The following is an 18,739-nucleotide window of genomic DNA, read 5'->3' as shown; positions in this document are numbered from 1 at the left end:
CTTTATTTCAATGTGTCTCCTCTCCAACACTCTGCTGTCCCCGGCGCATGCCGGTGTGAATTCCCCATGTTTAAAACAGTTTTGTTGGCACAAAGGGCCGTGCCCAGCCAGAAAACTAGAGACTATATGAAGCTCCACCTCACGTTAGTCGGCTGTGCAATGGAGTGGGGCGAGGAGGAACGAATTCCACCCAAACCTAGTCCGCAAAAAAAAAAATAATAATAATAATAATAATAATAATAACAATAATCGATAAGAATTCCACATGATCGATTCCATTCCTTAACGATCAATTATCGATTTTCGATAACTGATGAACATCCCTAGTACAAACACTGACGTAACACAGCAGTAGCAGCAGCAGCAGGTTACGTCCGTCCCCACGAGACAAACAACTTTGCCCTCTGTGGCCTCTCTGCTAACGCCGGCATGGACGTCGTTCATGGGAACTGGCTCCTCACCTCGCTCTCCAAAATACTAAACAAGGTCTGGGCATCCGAGCTGACGTCGTGCTGCACCGACCGGCTGAGTGGAAATACCGCTAGCAGGTGTAGCGGCTTAACCCCCCGCCCCCCGTCTCTCGTCTCGTCTGCTGACACATTTCACACTGCTGAGTACACAAGCCTATCTGCACAGCTTTTATGGGCCTCTGGATCACATGTTGACTTTTGATAAGCCAGCTGGCTGCAGTGCCCAGACTGTCCACACAGACAGGAAGAGGAAATGTACAGGAAGCCACATTAGACATTTCCTAAAAGGAACAGGAAGCAATAAGCCCTGTGAGCCGGTTGCTTGACTTGCTGCCACTATAGAGAGGCAAAGTGACCGCCTACTTCCTGCTTCAGCACTAGGGATGTTCATTTTGAAAAATGTCCAAAATCGAAAATCGGGGAAAATTACAATCAACAATCAATTATCGATTATATTAATAATATTTTTTTAATCGTTTTTTTTTTTTTTTTTTACAAAATGAATGCCTATGGCAGAAAATACGAAAGACAACGTGTTCTCCTCAATGAACTCTTTATTTCAATGTGTCTCCTCTCCAACACTCTGCTGTCCCCGGCGCATGCCGGTGTGAATTCCCCATGTTTAAAACAGTTTTGTTGGCACAAAGGCCCGTGCCCAGCCAGAAAACTAGAGACTATATGAAGCTCCACCTCACGTTAGTCGGCTGTGCAATTGAGTGGGGCGAGGAGGAACGAATTCCACCCAAACCTAGTCCGCAAAAAAAAAAATAATAATAATAATAATGATAACAATAATCGATAAGAATTCCACATGATCGATTCCATTCCTTAACGATCAATTATCGATTTTCGATAACTGATGAACATCCCTATTCAGCACTGTACCAGAGATTTTTATCCGCCCTTTATTTTCCCATAGACATTTCCGTAAAATGCTTATAGAAAATAGTTTGACTTCGTCAAACCAAACGGTTCAGCTATATTTATTTTGGGAGAGACCATAGAACATTTCACTCGGACCAAAACTTAAAAAAAAAAATACATCCGAAACCATTTTCTTTAAATCCGCAATTGTGTTACGTTTTGGTCCGAGCGAAATGTTATGTGGTCGCTCCTGTTTCTATCTGAACCGTTTGGTTTGAACTGGCAAAACTATTTTATAAGCATTTTACGAAATGTCTATGGGAAAATAAATGGCGGATGAAAATCTCCAGTACAGTGCTGAAGCAGGAAGTAGACAGGTCACTTTGCCTCTCTATAACCTCCCTCCCCATTTTACTCCTCATTTCCATCCTGTTAAGTGACAGAGTGCCCAGAGGGGACTTACAAACACTCTTTCACATGGGTGAGGAGGTGAGGAGGTGAACGAGCTGCTGGGATCCTTCAACAGATCACACTCTCGTTAGGATCATGTGACGTGATCACGTGACGTGATCACGTGACGTGATCACGTGACGTGATCATGTGACATGATCACGTGACGTGATCACGTGACATGCCGTGGCTTCTCACGTGAACGACCCAAACCTGCCGGGTTGGCCCTTTGCCCCGCGACTGACACAGCAACAGCACCAGAAGATCCAGAGTTGAGCCACTGTGTGTCACACAAGGAACCTTCAGATAGCTCCACGCTGGAGTGAGAAGACATGTTAGGATCTGGATGGGAGAACCTCGGCTGCTGCCAGGTTTGTCCTGTGACCGCTGGGGTTAACACAGTAAACCCCATAACACACAGTTCACAAACTCCTCACTCTTTCCAATCAACAGAAGCAAGTCTGTTTTGCTTGTTCTATTTTAAAAGCCAGAGCCCCTCCCCCTCATGATGAATGGGATGATGTTTGCAGTATACCTGGAAACATGGAAATTTTCTGGTGGCAACACATAAAAGGATAACTTATTTGTGTGTGTGCGTGTGTGTGTGTGTGTGTGTGTGTGTGTGTGTGTGTGTGTGTGTGTGTGTGTGTGTGTGTGTGTGTGCGTGCGTGTGTGCGTGTGAGTGCACGCGCAAAAAATTATATATGTTATTAAGTTAGTAAATTTAAAGTTCCTAAATATGGCTGTGTCGCAAACGATTATTTTCTTCTAACTATTTTTCTTCGACTATTTTTATTTATTTATTTAAATTAGTCGATTAATCGAACAAGTTTTTGAGTGTGAGAGTATAATTTACTTCAAATGGGAAAGTTTCAGTTAGTAGTTAGAGTATCATTTATTTCAATGGGAAAGTTTCACTAGTTAGCAGTGATAGTATAATTTACTTCAATGGGAAAGTTTCACTAGTTAGCAGTGAGAGTATCATTTACTTCAATGGGAAAGTTTCACTAGTTAGCAGCGAGAGTATCATTTACTTCAATGGGAAAGTTTCACTAGTTAGCAGTGAGAGTATCATTTACTTCAATGGGAAAGTTTCACTAGTTAGCAGTGAGAGTATCATTTATTTCAATGGGAAAGTTTCACTAGTTAGCAGTGAGAGTATCATTTATTTCAATGGGAAAGTTTCACTAGTTAGCAGTGAGAGTATCATTTACTTCAATGGGAAAGTTTCACTAGTTAGCAGTGAGAGTATCATTTATTTCAATGGGAAAGTTTCACTAGTTAGCAGTGAGAGTATAATTTACTTCAATGGGAAAGTTTCACTAGTTAGCAGTGAGAGTATCATTTATTTCAATGGGAAGGTTTCACTAGTTAGCAGTGAGAGTATCATTTATTTCAATGGGAAAGTTTCACTAGTTAGCAGTGAGAGTATCATTTATTTCAATGGGAAAGTTTCACTAGTTAGCAGTGAGAGTATCATTTATTTCAATGGGAAAGTTTCACTAGTTAGCAGTGATAGTATAATTTATTTCAATGGGAAAGTTCACTAGTTAGCAGTGAGAGTATCATTTACTTCAATGGGAAAGTTTCACTAGTTAGCAGTGATAGTATCATTTACTTCAATGGGAAAGTTCACTAGTTAGCAGTGATAGTATCATTTATTTCAATGGGAAAGTTCACTAGTTAGCAGTGATAGTATAATTTATTTCAATGGGAAAGTTCACTAGTTAGCAGTGAGAGTATCATTTATTTCAATGGGAAAGTTTCACTAGTTAGCAGTGATAGTATAATTTACTTCAATGGGAAAGTTTCACTAGTTAGCAGTGAGAGTATCATTTATTTCAATGGGAAAGTTTCACTAGTTAGCAGTGAGAGTATCATTTATTTCAATGGGAAAGTTTTAGTAGTTAGCAGTGAGAGTATCATTTATTTCAATGGGAAAGTTTCACTAGTATTGATATTTACAGGACAGCCCATATTTCAGATTTGTCCAATCTGGAGCTGTGATACATCAATACATTTCTCCCTCCCTCCTTTTTCTGAAACAATACAGCATTATTGTCACAATGCCTTTTGCCTCAGAAACATCACAATGAAATGGGAGTTCATAACTCGGAACACAGAGATGTATCTCGTGATCCAGTTTTTGTTTTAACTGGATGAAGGACTCTTCAGCTTGTTTAGTCCAAGTAAACATTCCCCGGAGGTTTTTTGAGCCCTCCCGCGTCGTTTACCATGCAACGGAGTGGTTCTACCGTTGAGGCATATTCTGGGACAAAGTTTCTGCTGTAGCCTGTCAGGCCTAGAAAGCTCAGCATCTCTTGTACTGTTGTTGGTTGGGGGCATGCACGTATGGTATTTAATTTGCGGATATTATTCTGCTTAATACGATGACGGTGCACCTACATATCTGGGTTTTGTTATTACCTCCCTCCTTTGTTCCCGGGGGGGGGGGGGGGGGGGGGGCATTTGGCCCCTCCCTCGGTTAGGAGAGTGTCCAACAACAATCCCTCTAGTGCTACCAGTGGGGCGGCTTTAGCTCGGGAGGTAGAGCAGGTCGGCCAATGACTCAAGGGTTGGCGGTTCGAATCCCGCTCCCTCCCAGCTGTTGTCGTTGTGTCCTTGGGCAAGACACTTAACCCTCATTGCCTCGTATGAATGGGTCTGAATGTCTATGAATGTTGGTGGTGGTCGGAGGGGCCGTAGGCGCGAAATGGCTGCCACGCTTCCGTCAGTCTTCCCCAGGGCAGCTGTGGCTACATCACCCGTAGCTTACCACCACTGGTACGAATGGTGTGAATGAATAATGATTTCTGTGAAGCGCTTTGGGTGTCTAGAAAAGCGCTATATAAATCCAATCATTATTATTATTATTATTATTATTACCATCTCTATCTCATTCAGACTGTACGCTATTCTCCTCCTTTCTGACTCCTGATGTTGTCTTGCCTCTGCTCTTTTCTGTTTTTTCCCCATGATCTTCAAGAAACTCTCTCCTGGGGAAGGTTCTGCCAATTTTGGTCTGTCCCCTAGTGTCATTCTCCTGATGATTTTTATTTATTTATTTGTTTGCAAATGTATATTGTCTTTAATGCTGATGTATTTTATTCTGAATAGCACTTTGAAATGTATTTTAGAACTGTATTTTATAGGAACCTGCTGTAAACCAGTTTTAAACGGAGTCAGGCCAGGTTTGACTGTAACTATAATTGTTGCTTTTAAACCTTTTCCTACAAATAAACTGAAACTGAAACTGAAACATCCTGTGTCTGCCAGGCGGTTGTCAAAGTTAAGTTAAGTTATCCTTTATTTATCCCCTTGGGGAAATTCATCCTCTGCATTTGACCCATCCTCTACTAGGAACCTTCCTAGAACTAGGAGCAGTGGGCAGCCACTGTGCAGCGCCCGGGGACCAACTCCAGTTGTTTTGCCAGTACCTTGGCCAGGGGCACTGACAGGAGTATTAACCCTAACATACATGTCTTTCTTGATGGTGGGAGGAAACCGGAGCACCCGGAGAAAACCCACACGGACACGGGGAGAACATGCAAACTCCACACAGAAAGGACCTGGGACGGACCGGGGTTCGAACCCGGGACCTTCTTGCTGTGAGGCAACAGTGTTAACCACTGAGCCACCGTGCCGTCCATTGCAAATCCATTGCTCGCCTGCTGGCTACAGTATTTTTCTGCCTTGCTCAAGGTCAACAGCTCCTTACTGTTGATAGGTGGTTCATGTGTTTGCGGGCCCAAATTGTCCTTATGCCATTGAGCAATAATGGCATTGTTCACTTATTTTACTTTCTGGCATTTACCGGTCTTTGTGACTTCATCACTCAAAACCTCTGCTCTTTTGAGCATGTCTCCAAACGTTATGCTTCTCATTTCTGCTGTGTCTTATTTTGCCCTCTAAATTCTTTTTCTTTACCCAACCCACTTGCTCTTTCGAGACTTGCAATGGTTTTTTTCAGATAGGTTTCCTGCTAAGATGTCTACTGGCTGCCAAGCCGAATGACAAACGCATAAGTTCCTTTGACTTTCCACTCAGAATTAATATTCAAAAGTAGCAAAGGTTCTGGCAGTTTTATAGACATCCGCTAATTGTCAGTGAGAAAACCACCCTTCCCCAAAGCAGTTACACTCTACAGTGGCTGCACTTATCTCAAGTGTGCTTGAGTTTTGTGCTAAGAGTTGACAACTCTGTGTGCAGTTGTTTCCTCAAACACCTCTGTAGTTATACATTTCTAATATTTTTATTTATCTAGACCTGAAGGAGTGGCTCAGTATTTGTGCTCCACCACGACCGGTCGCTGATCTTAAGCACAATACTGCTAAACTTGAAGGAGTTCTTCACAACACAAAGCATATTTCAAACTGCATTTTCATAATTGCTTAGAAAAAACATTACATACAAATATTATAGCTTAACCAAATTGCAGTATATTACAGTCATACACATACACATTCTTCAATGACCTGCTATCTGAGTTAGTTAGTTATAAACTGAGTTAGTAATTTATCTTTTAATGGAGTTGTATTAGTTTTAAATTATGCTCCCACTTGCACTTCTTTGTTACACGTATTTACGTTGTCTGTCTTGTCTCCATGGGGACCACAATGGAAATAAGCCTTCGGGCTTTATTGTGTTTTTATCCTCGGTGATATGTTGTCTTATGTCCTGTTTTTATCACCAAATAAAGTCAATCAATCAATCAATCAATCTGCCAGGTCAACCTTCAGGCATCTTTCACAAAACAACTCCAAACAATAGAGCCTTGTACATTTTCGTGAGAACGTTCTCCCGTTTACTTCGTTCTGGAGATAACACCGCCAGCTGCGTCTGAGGACATCATCTTAGCACATTGGGGCGAGAATAGATACAATATGAGGAGGCCTTCCCTTCCCGTGCACAAATATTATTCCCACACTGACTGCTCATAGCAAATCCATTGCTCCTGGGCAAACATCTATAATCATTCTATTGATTAGAAATATGGGCTGTCCTGTAAATATCAATACTAGTTAGCAGTGATAGTTAGAGCTGGGTATTGGTTCAAATTTCAAGAATCGATTCGATTCCGATTCACAAGGTTGCGAATCGATTAATTTCGATTCGATTCGATTCGATTCGATTCGATTCCGATTCGATCAATTTTCAATATTGATTTGGTTAGTGATACCAAAACGTGGTTTTTGAGCTGTACCCTGAATTACATGACTGTCCAGTTATGTAACACAGGGGTTTCCAACCAGCCAAGTAGATACGTACATGGGGAAAAAAAGTTGCAGACCTGTTGTCAATTTTAATGGTTTTAGTTACACATATATTTACTCACCACGTGGTGACAAAGGGTAAATAACAGCCTTTTCATCTGTCAATAAAGACACTTTCACAATTATGTACAGTGATTTGATTTCAGCCTATATAATTTCTAAAAGTAGATATTAATAATGATCAAACATTTCCATTCATGTAGCCTACAGTATTTATGTTTTTGTTTCAACTACAAACATAATTAAACGTCAACTTGAAACTATGTTTCAACTACCAGTAACACAGCACAATATTTTAGCCTGTTTAGTAAAAAAAAAAAAAAAAAAAAAAAAAAATTTTTAAATTAAAACAAAAATCGATCTCTGGACATATGAATCGATAATCGAGGATTAAAATGAAAATCGATTAAAAATCGGAGAATCGATTTTTTGAACCCAGCCCTAGTGATAGTATCATTTATTTCAATGGGAAGGTTTCACTAGTTAGCAGTGATAGTATAATTTACTTCAATGGGAAAGTTTCACTAGTTAGCAGTGATAGTATAATTTATTTCAATGGGAAAGTTTCACTAGTTAGCAGTGAGAGTATAATTTACTTCAATGGGAAAGTTTCACTAGTTAGCAGTGATAGTATCATTTATTTCAATGGGAAAGTTTCACTAGTTAGCAGTGATAGTATAATTTACTTCAATGGGAAAGTTTCACTAGTTAGCAGTGATAGTATCATTTATTTCAATGGGAAAGTTTCACTAGTTAGCAGTGAGAGTATCATTTACTTCAATGGGAAAGTTTCACTAGTTAGCAGTGATAGTATCATTTATTTCAATGGGAAAGTTTTAGTAGTTAGCAGTGAGAGTATCATTTACTTCAATGGGAAAGTTTCACTAGCTAGCAGTGAGAGTATAATTTACTTCAATGGGAAAGTTTCACTAGTTAGCAGTGAGAGTATAATTTACTTCAATGGGAAAGTTTCACTAGTTAGCAGTGATAGTATAATTTACTTCAATGGGAAAGTTTCACTAGTTAGCAGTGAGAGTATCATTTATTTCAATGGGAAAGTTTCACTAGTTAGCAGTGAGAGTATCATTTACTTCAGTGGGAAAGTTTTAGTAGTTAGTAGTTAGAGTATCATTTATTTCAATGGGAAAGTTTCAGTAGTTAGCAGTGAGAGTATCATTTAATTCAGTGGGAAAGTTTTAGTAGTTAGTAGTTAGAGGATAATTTACTTCAATGGGAAAGTTTCAGTTAGTAGTTAAGAGTATCATTTACTTCAATGGAAAACATCTATGACCTCAGCTCTCCTGTGGTCCATTGACGGCTAATGGGATGATCTTGCTGCAGTAGCCTGGCATCACACATTTCTCTCAAATTTGTTGAACTAAATAATTGGTGCACACATGGCGCAGTGCTCACAGTGGCTTCAGTCAATATTGTAGGGGGATTCTATTCAAATGGACAACCTTTTGTTATTCACCTTACGTTTCCCATGATTCTCAGCGGTAGCCGGTTGTCGACTTCCTGTTTACATTTTTTTCACTAGCAAGGAGGTGCGCGTCGCTGTCAAAGAGTGGGAACGTTTGGCTTATTTTATCCGAAATGGCTAAAAATAGTATGTGGTTGCATAGCGGCCGCTTTTGTTTTGAAGGCTAAACGTCCAAACCGGAACTCTTATTATTTGGTCATTGAACGGAGCTTTAGCGGTCTCTCTCTTTCAAGATTCAAGATATCGTCACTCCGTTGTACAATTATGCACGTGTGAAATTATTGTGCTGGGGGGCTCCATTACAAGACATAGGTAGGTACAAAGTCACAACAATTATGATGATTATTTTCAGTCTCTTTCGCTATGAACGGTCCTGGGCGGAAACAGGCAACCGGCAGCTGGAAACAGGGAAGGGAGGAGGGTGTCATGGAAGCGCCCACGGTCTCACCAGGAAACTCGTGAATAGACCCCTGAACACAACAGAATCTCCAACATGTACAGTCAAGGCTGAGTTGTGTTTACCCCACTGGGGTTTGGGTCTAGGTTTGTCTTTACTACGACTCTTGGAAATATGATATTCTGTGAGTCAACATGTTTGGCCATGTTCAGCAGCCACAGTACTAAACTAAGTCTAAACCAAACACAGCATCACTCTCTTTAGAACTCATTGAAACAATGCTGTTCATACAGAGAGCAGAAACAGCTCATCACTATATTAGGTCTCTGTGTGTCTGTGTGCTTCTTCTTCTAAAGAGTGGGTTTGCAACCATTGATCAACGACAACACAAAACCAAGCAAGCTGTACTTTCAACATAACTGACGCTTTGCTGTTGGCCATCAGCAGCATAGATGAGCTTTGATCTGAGCAGCATAATGACAAAGTGTGGGACTGTGTGAGGCCTATTATTACATCACGTCCCATGCACCAGTTTGCTACTGAAGGCGGTGGAGGCGGTGTTATAGATCTTTAGGTTTCCACGCTGTCACGACGCCATGAAGCCATTCCAGACAGCAGCAGTTTAATACCTGCTGAACAATGCAGGGCATCTCAACCCTCTTTAGCAGGTGGGACCCGACAGAGCTCAACACATACCTAAGGGCCCGATGTCCCTCCGGCTCCGTACTGCTCCAGTATGGCTGCCGCAACGGACTCGCACCCACGTCATCTTGTCAGATGCAAAAATACTTATTCTCTTTGACTTATATGCCGAATTGTCGCTCCTTTTTCATGAATCACAGGCCGTTGACAACAGTCTGCCTGCGTCTGTCCTGGTCATGCAAAAATATGCATCTGGTCTATTATCGCCAGATCCGCTGGCGTCTGACAACATTACAGCGGTACCGGAGCAGCACATACTAGGGGCTGGCACGGATCAGAAAACCCACGGTTCAGATCGCGTGGCGGATTTTGAGCCACGGATGATGGATTTTTCGGATCAGCAAAAAAATAAAAAAATAAAAAATCTCAGATTTTTTCTCTCAAAATTAGATTTTCGATTTCGATTCGATTTTTTTATATTATACTTCTCTAACTATTTGTTGCCCTGCACAGCTCAAAAAATATTTTTTTCTCATAAGTGACACAATTTATGCTTTTACTCTGAAGGCAGAACAACCCAACTTCCTGTTTTAGCGTGGCGCTGCTATGCCTAACTTCCTGGCTGTTGCTTGCTAACCTGGAGTCACTTGACACGGGTACAGACCAGACCGGGTGAGTCTGGAAACATATAACATAACGTAACGTTAAGCTACTCAGTGGCCCCACGTGTTGTTTTGTTGTTATGTATCCTAAAGGCAACATTTCACCGTCCGGTGATAACGTGTTACGTGTTCGTGAAAAGTGTGCGCGTGTGTGTGTGTGTGTGTGTGTGTGTGTTGTGTTGTGGCTCTCGTTATCTTGTGCAGCCCGCAACACGCTGATCGCATTCCTGTGCTTTTTCAGAGGTGTTGAAATCAGTTTGTTGTGATGTTGTCTTTAGTAGCCACTAGCCACAGCCTTCAGAGAGACTTTACAGTGGGGAGAAGGGATGAGGAAGCTCACACGCTCGCCATGATGATGCCCGTCTGTGTCTGTCTGCGCTGCAGGCGTTCTCATACACTAACGTTAAACGTTAAATTAAACGAAAAGGGGGGGGGGGGGGGAGGAGTGGAGCACAAACCAAACCAAACTCTGTTTACTGGTACCTACCATTTTATTTGCAGAATAGGGTTTGGCTAACATAAATCTTCTTGACAGACTGTGCCAAACTATTTAAAACATTATTTTAAAACGGGAAAAAAGTAGAAATGGATCCTATTCTGAAAAGTCATCATTCATTCATTGTCTTTTAATCTTTTATTCCTACTCAGGATCACAGGGGGTTGGAGTCTATTCCGGCAGGGAAACAGTCCATCACAGGGATATATACTGATAATGTGATTGCTTTTTGTTCATATTGCTAGTTGTTTTGACGACAGCTCATAGTTAGTCATAGTTTTGTCACCTATAATAACTGGCTTCCGTAGGGAGATTATTATATCTTCGGATCTGTGATCGGACGTAGGAGATCGTTTTAACTACTTGACCCCCCCCCAAATTCATTATGTGATGTTATGTGATGCTGTTTAGGAGGAACGGAGAAATACAGCGGAACATTATGGGGCTGGTGGAGCTCCGGCCCCAGAGCCTGCCTGCTCACAAGTTCACATCGTTTACATCTACCACCACTTGACTCACTTTTGCCATGAGTCACACTGGTGTATTGAACACATAGCTTGATAGCCTATGTAATAATAAAAAACTAAGCTATATTCACTGCTTGACTTGCTTCCTCCATGGGCTGAGTCATAATAATGTGTTTACTACCAACACCTGTTTTAAATACGTTCTGCCATTCCTCTTCTTGAGTCACTGCAAAGTACTCATCACCACCACACGATGTGGTAGAGTAGACTCATCACCATCACACATTACATTACATGACGTCATTTGGCAGACGCTTTTATCCAAAGCGACTTACAATAACACATTTTTTGTCAGCAATAGAGCAATCAACTATGGAGCACAGTCTATGACAACTACAACTTCTGAAGGAACAGTGGTACACGATGTGGTAGAGTAGACTCATCACCACCACACGATGTGGTAGAGTAGACTTTCAAAACAAGTCAACAACAGGCCTCCTACTTTCCCCATTATATGACTCATGGTACTGTACTTACCAACAAGTATTTTAAAACCAAGTTAACTACTCTTATTTTCTCCATACAGTACAGTAGCTAAAGTAACGTACGTGTGTGTGTGTGTGTGTGTGTGTGTGTGTGTGTGTGTGTGTGTGTGTGTGTGTGTGTGTGTGTGTGTGTGTGAGTGTGTGTGTGTGTGTGTGTGAGTGATCGAGTGAGTGAGTGAGTGAGTGAGTGTGTGTGCGTGTGTGTGTGTGTGTGTGTGTGTGTGTGTGTGTGTGAGAGAGTGTGTGTGAGAGTGTGTGTGTGTGTGTGAGTGATCGAGTGAGAGAGAGAGTGTGTGTGTGTGTGTGTGTGTGTGTGTGTGTGTGTGTGTGTGTGTGTGTGTGTGTGTGTGTGTGTGTGTGTGTGTGTGTGTGTGTGTGTGCGTGTGCGTGCGTGCACGCAGATACTAGATAGATATTTACATTTCCTCCATCAAAGCACAATGTTTTCTTAGAATGATGTAAATTCACATGATATTCTCCATACACACAGTAACGTCATGTTCGCCATTCATATCTTAAATATAGCCGAATAAAGTTCACATTATTTGTTCCATAAACACAAAAAATGTGCAAGGCAGCTAAATGTAAAGTAACGTTAGCCTAGCTGTGTTTTCATGTGAAGTGACATGATTGAGTCCATTGTAACTTTAGCATGAGCATGTTGTTGCAGGCAGTGTGGACAGACAGTGTGTGGTGGAGGTAGACTCACTCTCTGCTGCGGCGGGCCAGAGGCAGCACACAGCCAGCATCAGACCCCAAAACAAGGTCAAACGCTGCCTCTCCATCCCAGACCTCATCCCTGGACAGAGAAACCCTCTCGGATCCTGTAGAGAAATATGTTGACGAGATGAAGCGTCGGTATAGAGGCTGCTCGGGGCTGTTCGAACAAAAATGCTTTTAAACCTCCAGCCAGTTTAGCCTTTAGCTTTTTAGCCTGCTAATGGAGCTAATAGCTACACACACACAGACAGGCTAGCTGGAGAGCTCTCACAGTCACAAGCGAATGGGAGTCCAATCAAGCTCCAAAAATCACCGATATATTCCCCTTGGGCAGAAAATACACATTGATCGTCATAGTCCCCCGGTTTATTTGTGCCAGCGATAACAGCACGACACTGTGCGCACATGAACCAGTGCGGTTAAACTAGCGATGGGGATTCCTCTTGTAATCCGCATCTTCGCACTCCATATCTGGAGGAAAAAATCCCTCAACGTCCCGCTGCTGGAGTCTCCACAGTGGAAACGAAGCGTCCAAAGCGAGATGGAAGGAGACGGTGGTGTAGCACCATGTGTAGCACATGCATGAGCACAACAGAGGCGCACAGCCTCCTGGTGTGTGTGTGTGTGTGTGTGTGTGTGGACGACACGCCGTTTGATCCAAAATGTCCAGGAGAAAATCTGGCTTCAGACCGCAGCCTCCTCCTGCTCCTCCTCCTCTCTCTCAGCCGCTCATCGTGCACTCAACACGCCGCGATGCGAAGGGAGAACTCGGCTTCATATCGACGGGAGGGAAGGCCAGTCGTGGAGCTTAACGTCTCTCGGGTCAAGCCAGGTGCTTTGATTATGTAAAGTCCTCCGTCGACACAGATAGGGAGATAGACAGATTAATGGGACAGGTAGATAGTCTCCTTCAGTCTGCAGTCTGCTGCTCTGCTCGCTGTAAACAAGGCGCCGACACAGAGATCGTCTCTGAGTGAGAAGATGATGAACCACGATGGCCTGCCAGACGTTCTAGTCTAGTGGGCGTTAACCCTCTCCTCCTGTAGTTTAGCCCTTAGCATAGCAGTTACCATAGTGACCAATATGGTACTCTCACCACCACCACCACCATCATCAAAAATAGTATTTATTTTATTTGATCTCTGGTTCAAATCAATCTTGATGTTAGCTAACAGAAGAAACAGAAGCATCTCCTCTTTTTCTCTCGTTCCTATCAGCAAGGAGGCCACATCACACCTATTTTTTCCTTTTGCATGAGTGCCATTTATAGCCTGCATTTGCATGGCCATTTGATTCATAACCCTAATATGAATCACCATGCAAATTTGAAAAGTGCTGAAATTACAATTATGATGTAGAGGTAAAATAGTGGTGCGTGGTCAATGATTTTCACAAGCAGCTTCCACCAATATAAACAGAAGTCAATTGGATTATCAGAAAAGCATGAATGTTATTTTATTTATGTATGTATGTATGTATATGTATGTATGTATGTATGTATGTATGTATGTATGTATGTATGTATGTATTTATTTATTTATTTATTTGCACATATTTAAAGCCGTAGGCCATAGGCTATATTGCCCATACATAAACAACAAAGGAAGGAAAGGAAAACAACAAAAACAAAAAGCATGTGCCGGTAGAAACAGAGAACCAATTGAACCAATATTCAAAATAATCCTTACAAAGCAAACAATATAAACAAAAACAATAGAAAAGAAATAAGCAAACAATAAATCACAAGAGTGTAACTATGATACATAAAATAGTCATCCTTCTGCATTCTCTAATTGTAAATTGAAGGAATAGTTTATGAAAATGCTGTCATCACCTGACTATAGGCTACTCACGCCAGTTGAAGCACATGTGAAGTTTGTCCATTCTCCAAAACAACTGAAGTCAATGTGGACCAGTTCTTCACAGTTCCAGAAATGACCAATTACTCCATATTTTAGTGCAATTTTCTTAACTAGGCTACAGCTGATTTATTTGCGACAAATAATGGTGGAGGCAGCCAGGCAGCTAGGGCCTATAGGTCTTTCTATTTTACAATGTGATGGTTGTTTTGGAACTCTAAAAGGTCCCCATTGACTTCAATTGTTTTGGACAAGGCTGCTACAAAGTTGTGCTGGCAACCTCCCTCCCCTGGAAACTCCTCAAGGACCCCTGGCGGCCCCCCGGACCCCACGTTGAGAACCCAGTGTAGACTATACCGTAAGAACCGAGTGTAGACTATACCTTAAGAAACAAGTGTAGACTATCCTTAAGAACCGAGTGTAGACTATACCTTAAGAACCCAGTGTAGACTATACCTTAAGAACCGAGTGTAGACTATACCGTAAGAACCGAGTGTAGACTATACCTTAAGAAACAAGTGTAGACTATACCGTTAGAACCGAGTGTAGACTATACCTTAAGAACCGAGTGTAGACTATACCGTAAGAACCGAGTGTAGACTATACCTTAAGAACTGAGTGTAGACCATACCTTAAGAACCGAGTGTAGACTATACCGTAAGAACCGAGTGTAGACTATACCGTGAATTCATGTCATGAAGATTTCTGCCAGCCTGAAAAACTCTTCTGAATATAAAAGGTGTGTAAAGTGACCAGTGTTGGGGGTAACTCATTACAAAAGTAACATATTACATGTAATATAATTACTTTTAGCAGTAACTCAGTAATATAACTTATTACTTATAGGATTTCAGTAATATAATATACCAGTTACTTTGTCAAGTAACTCAAGTTACAACATTTTATTAAATCAAAGCACATATTTAAAAAAGATACAATAATTTCCTAATCAAACTGTGTTTTTATGCAAATCCCACTATAGATGATAATAACAAAGGCAAAGAATAACATTTAGAATTTTGGATTGTTTACACTGACTTCAAGGCGGTTGAAATTATTTTTTGGGATGGTTCCGGCCAGGGTGGCGATGTCATTCTGCTGCTGCTGTTGTTTTGGTGAAAGTAATGCAAAAGCAGTGTAATAAGTAACGAGTATACTCTAGTCTACACAGAAAGTAATATTGTAAAGTAACGTATTACTTTCAAATGAAAGCAACTAGTAATATGTAGTATTACATTTTGAAAGTAACTTGCCCAACACTGAAAGTGACTAGTACTAACATGCGCTAGGCTACATCTCTAGTCTCGCTTGCCAGACTCTCTCGGAAACAGAGCAGCAGCCCCTGCTCTATTTGTGGAGTCTGCAAATCGAGGCAGAGTGAGAGCTCTGTCTGTCCTCCTCTTCTCCGGTTCCCGTCGTAGTGGCTCCGCGTTGAACGACGCGGTGGGAAGGGAATCCGGACGGGCTGATCCAGGATCGGTATTGTTTTGCTACTTGCAGCAGAGGAGAGGACTGTCCATGCGCAGTTTTGCGCACAGAGACAATTTCATGTCTGAACCACGCAGTTAATATCTGCCTCTTTTTAAGAAAGAAAGTCCTATTTTGAGCTTTTGTGCAGTGCTTTATGACATCATTAATCATTTAACATCATGTTAACTTAACATGTGCTCTTGCAGTTTGGGGAATCATGCCTTGCTCAGGCAAGTCAACAGGCTATGGTGTATTCCAGCAACCTAGAGGTACGAGGCAGCAGGACACGAAAATAGTGACACCTATAGCAGAAAATCTATACAAATGTTTTTAAAAGACAATGCATTTAGCCTAAAGTCATTGGTTGAATGACGCGGTTTTATTTCCAGAATGGCAGCATTTTGGAAACTAGCCCTTCAAATATAAATCACACAATGTGTGGACAAACGTTTATGGGGAGTATCCATAGAGATAAAACGGCAACAACAATAAACAACTGCGAGAGTACTATGGTCAGCTAGCCTAATGCTGGTAAGCAGCTTTCCTTTAGAAAAGTCACAGAGGTGCTGCCACCTGGAGGGCTGAGGACGCCACTGCAGACTGTTCCAACCTTCAGTGAAAACAACAGGGTTGTTCATGGAAACTATTAAGAAATCCAATGTGTGAAGTATATTTTGGAAAATGATGCTGGACGCTTTTATCCAAACTGCTTTCCAGAACCCAAACTACATGGCTACATGTTTAGCATGGGAGCTTAACCCCTAACCCTGCAGTGTGCCACTCTATAGTGCCCCTGCTCTACCTATTGAGAGGGCAACCGCACCAAAAGGGATAATACGTACATAATGGAACCTTGTCAATTTGGGTCACAGAAGAACCCATTGATCCCCATTAGCTGCACACAAGGACATGAGCTATTGTTTCTAGTGTCCCGCTAAAACACAATATACATCCCAAACATGATGCACAAAGCAGCATACAGTACAATCAAAAAAAAAAAAAAGTAAGCAATGAATCATATCAAGGACACACCCAAACAAACAAAAAGTGCACATGAGATACATCGGCAACGCATGGAGACAACAGTAGAATTATAGTGAAACATTTACATTACGTTACATTACATCAGAGGTTCTCAAATGTTTTTCAGCCAAGGACCCCTTACAAGATAGAAAATATACCGGGGACACTCTTATCCTGATTTGTGATTTTGGGCTAAGCTTAATTGTTTCCACGGTAACGTGCTTGACTTTTAAATTGATAGGTTTGTTAGATTATAATGTAATCCATGATCCATTTTAGATTTAAAGCATATTATTTCCATTGAACTATGAAGCTTTTGTAAAGAAAAAAAAAGTTAAAATTTGTATTTTCCTGAAAACATTTCGCAGACCCCCTGGCAAAGTGCCACGGAGCCCTGGGGGTCCCCAGACCCCCATTTGAGAACCACTGCATTACATTACGTCATTTGGCAGACGCTTTTATCCAAAGCGACTTACATTAACACATTTTTGTCAGCAATAGAGCAATCAACTATGCAACACAGTCTATGACAACTACAACTTCTGAAGGAATAGTGGTACAGCTTAGGTTAGTTTTTTTTAGTTTTTTTTAATTAAGAGAGAGAGAAAGAAGTTAGTTCAAGAAGGACCCATTTATCTTTGAACTCATAATCAAATATCTTCTAACAAGTTGCATCCATTTGATTTTAAAGTCTAACCCCAAATTCGATATAATCCTCCTAACCAGCTGATGACAACACGGTGATTTGAAGCTGTTTGAGACACATCCAGGTACATTTGTCGGTGAATTGTCTGTGGGGGATCATCCAAGAGTCCCTGACAGTTTGGATGATCTTTGTAAATGACAGGCCACTCTCATCACTTCACAGAGGACAGCACAGAAGCATGGTTTGATGACCTCAGCGCTGGCAGGCGACACATTCAAAATGAAGAGAAGAATATCCGCGGGCCACCCAAGAGTCCAAACACAGTGAGTCACCCTCTCTTAACAAGTGTTCACTGTACCAACATGACCCGCGGTGCCAGAGAATGTTGTGCCTGTCCACTTGCATTTGTTAAGTCCCTATTAAAGTCCCCATGAAGGCAGGCGGCGGGCCCACCTACCTCGACCGCCCCGGTGCAGAATCCATTCTCCCACTGCGCTCATGTGGAAACACAGCCTGTTTACCACCAACGGGTCACACATGCTAATGAGCGGGCTGTCCACCGTGTCCATGTGTGTGGTGCCATAATAGATAAGCTCTGCGTTAGCTCTGCAGCGCTAATGACGGAAAAGTGCAGAAGACAGCATTAATAGATATGCAATCGTAACAGGAAACAAACGCGGCCGGACGTTTTGATGTGGTCGAGGTGAATCACACAGGAATACAGGATGGTGTCTGCTTGAAGGATGATGTCTGTTTGAATACAGGATAGTGTCTGCTTGAATACAGGATAGTGTCTGTTTGAATACAGGATAGTGTCTGTTTGAATACAGGATGATGTCTGCTTGAAGGATGATGTCTGTTTGAATACAGGATAGTGTCTGTTTGAATACAGGATGATGTCTGCTTGAAGGATGATGTCTGTTTGAATACAGGATAGTGTCTGCTTGAATACAGGATAGTGTCTGTTTGAATACAGGATAGTGTCTGTTTGAATACAGGATGATGTCTGCTTGAAGGATGATGTCTGTTTGAATACAGGATAGTGTCTGCTTGAATACAGGATAGTGTCTGTTTGAATACAGGATGATGTCTGTTTGAATACAGGATAGTGTCTGCTTGAATACAGGATAGTGTCTGCTTGAATACAGGATAGTGTCTGCTTGAATACAGGATAGTGTCTGTTTGAATACAGGATGATGTCTGTTTGAATACAGGATGATGTCTGTTTGAATACAGGATAGTGTCTGCTTGAATACAGGATAGTGTCTGTTT

At 41.6% G+C, this 18,739-nt stretch overlaps 1 protein-coding gene across 1 annotated transcript in view; it reads right to left on the bottom strand.

Annotated features, from left to right (window-relative positions):
* The window catches only part of LOC310799488 (insulin-like growth factor 1 receptor), a gene marked incomplete at both ends in the record, with an annotated part of 106,210 nt that extends 93,664 nt beyond the window's left edge, over window positions 1–12,546 (bottom strand). Inside the window, one exon of the mRNA XM_083662077.1 lies at window positions 12,459–12,546. Coding sequence (XP_083518203.1) covers window positions 12,459–12,546 — 88 coding nt within the window. The remainder of the gene's footprint in view (window positions 1–12,458) is intronic.
* Between the last annotated feature and the right edge of the window lie 6,193 nt (window positions 12,547–18,739).

This window comes from Poromitra crassiceps, assembly GCF_964638095.1.
Source record: "Poromitra crassiceps genome assembly, chromosome: 28".
NCBI lineage: Eukaryota > Metazoa > Chordata > Actinopteri > Beryciformes > Melamphaidae > Poromitra > Poromitra crassiceps.
Note: the sequence above shows the minus strand (reverse complement) of the source record. Positions and strands in the feature narration are given on the sequence as shown.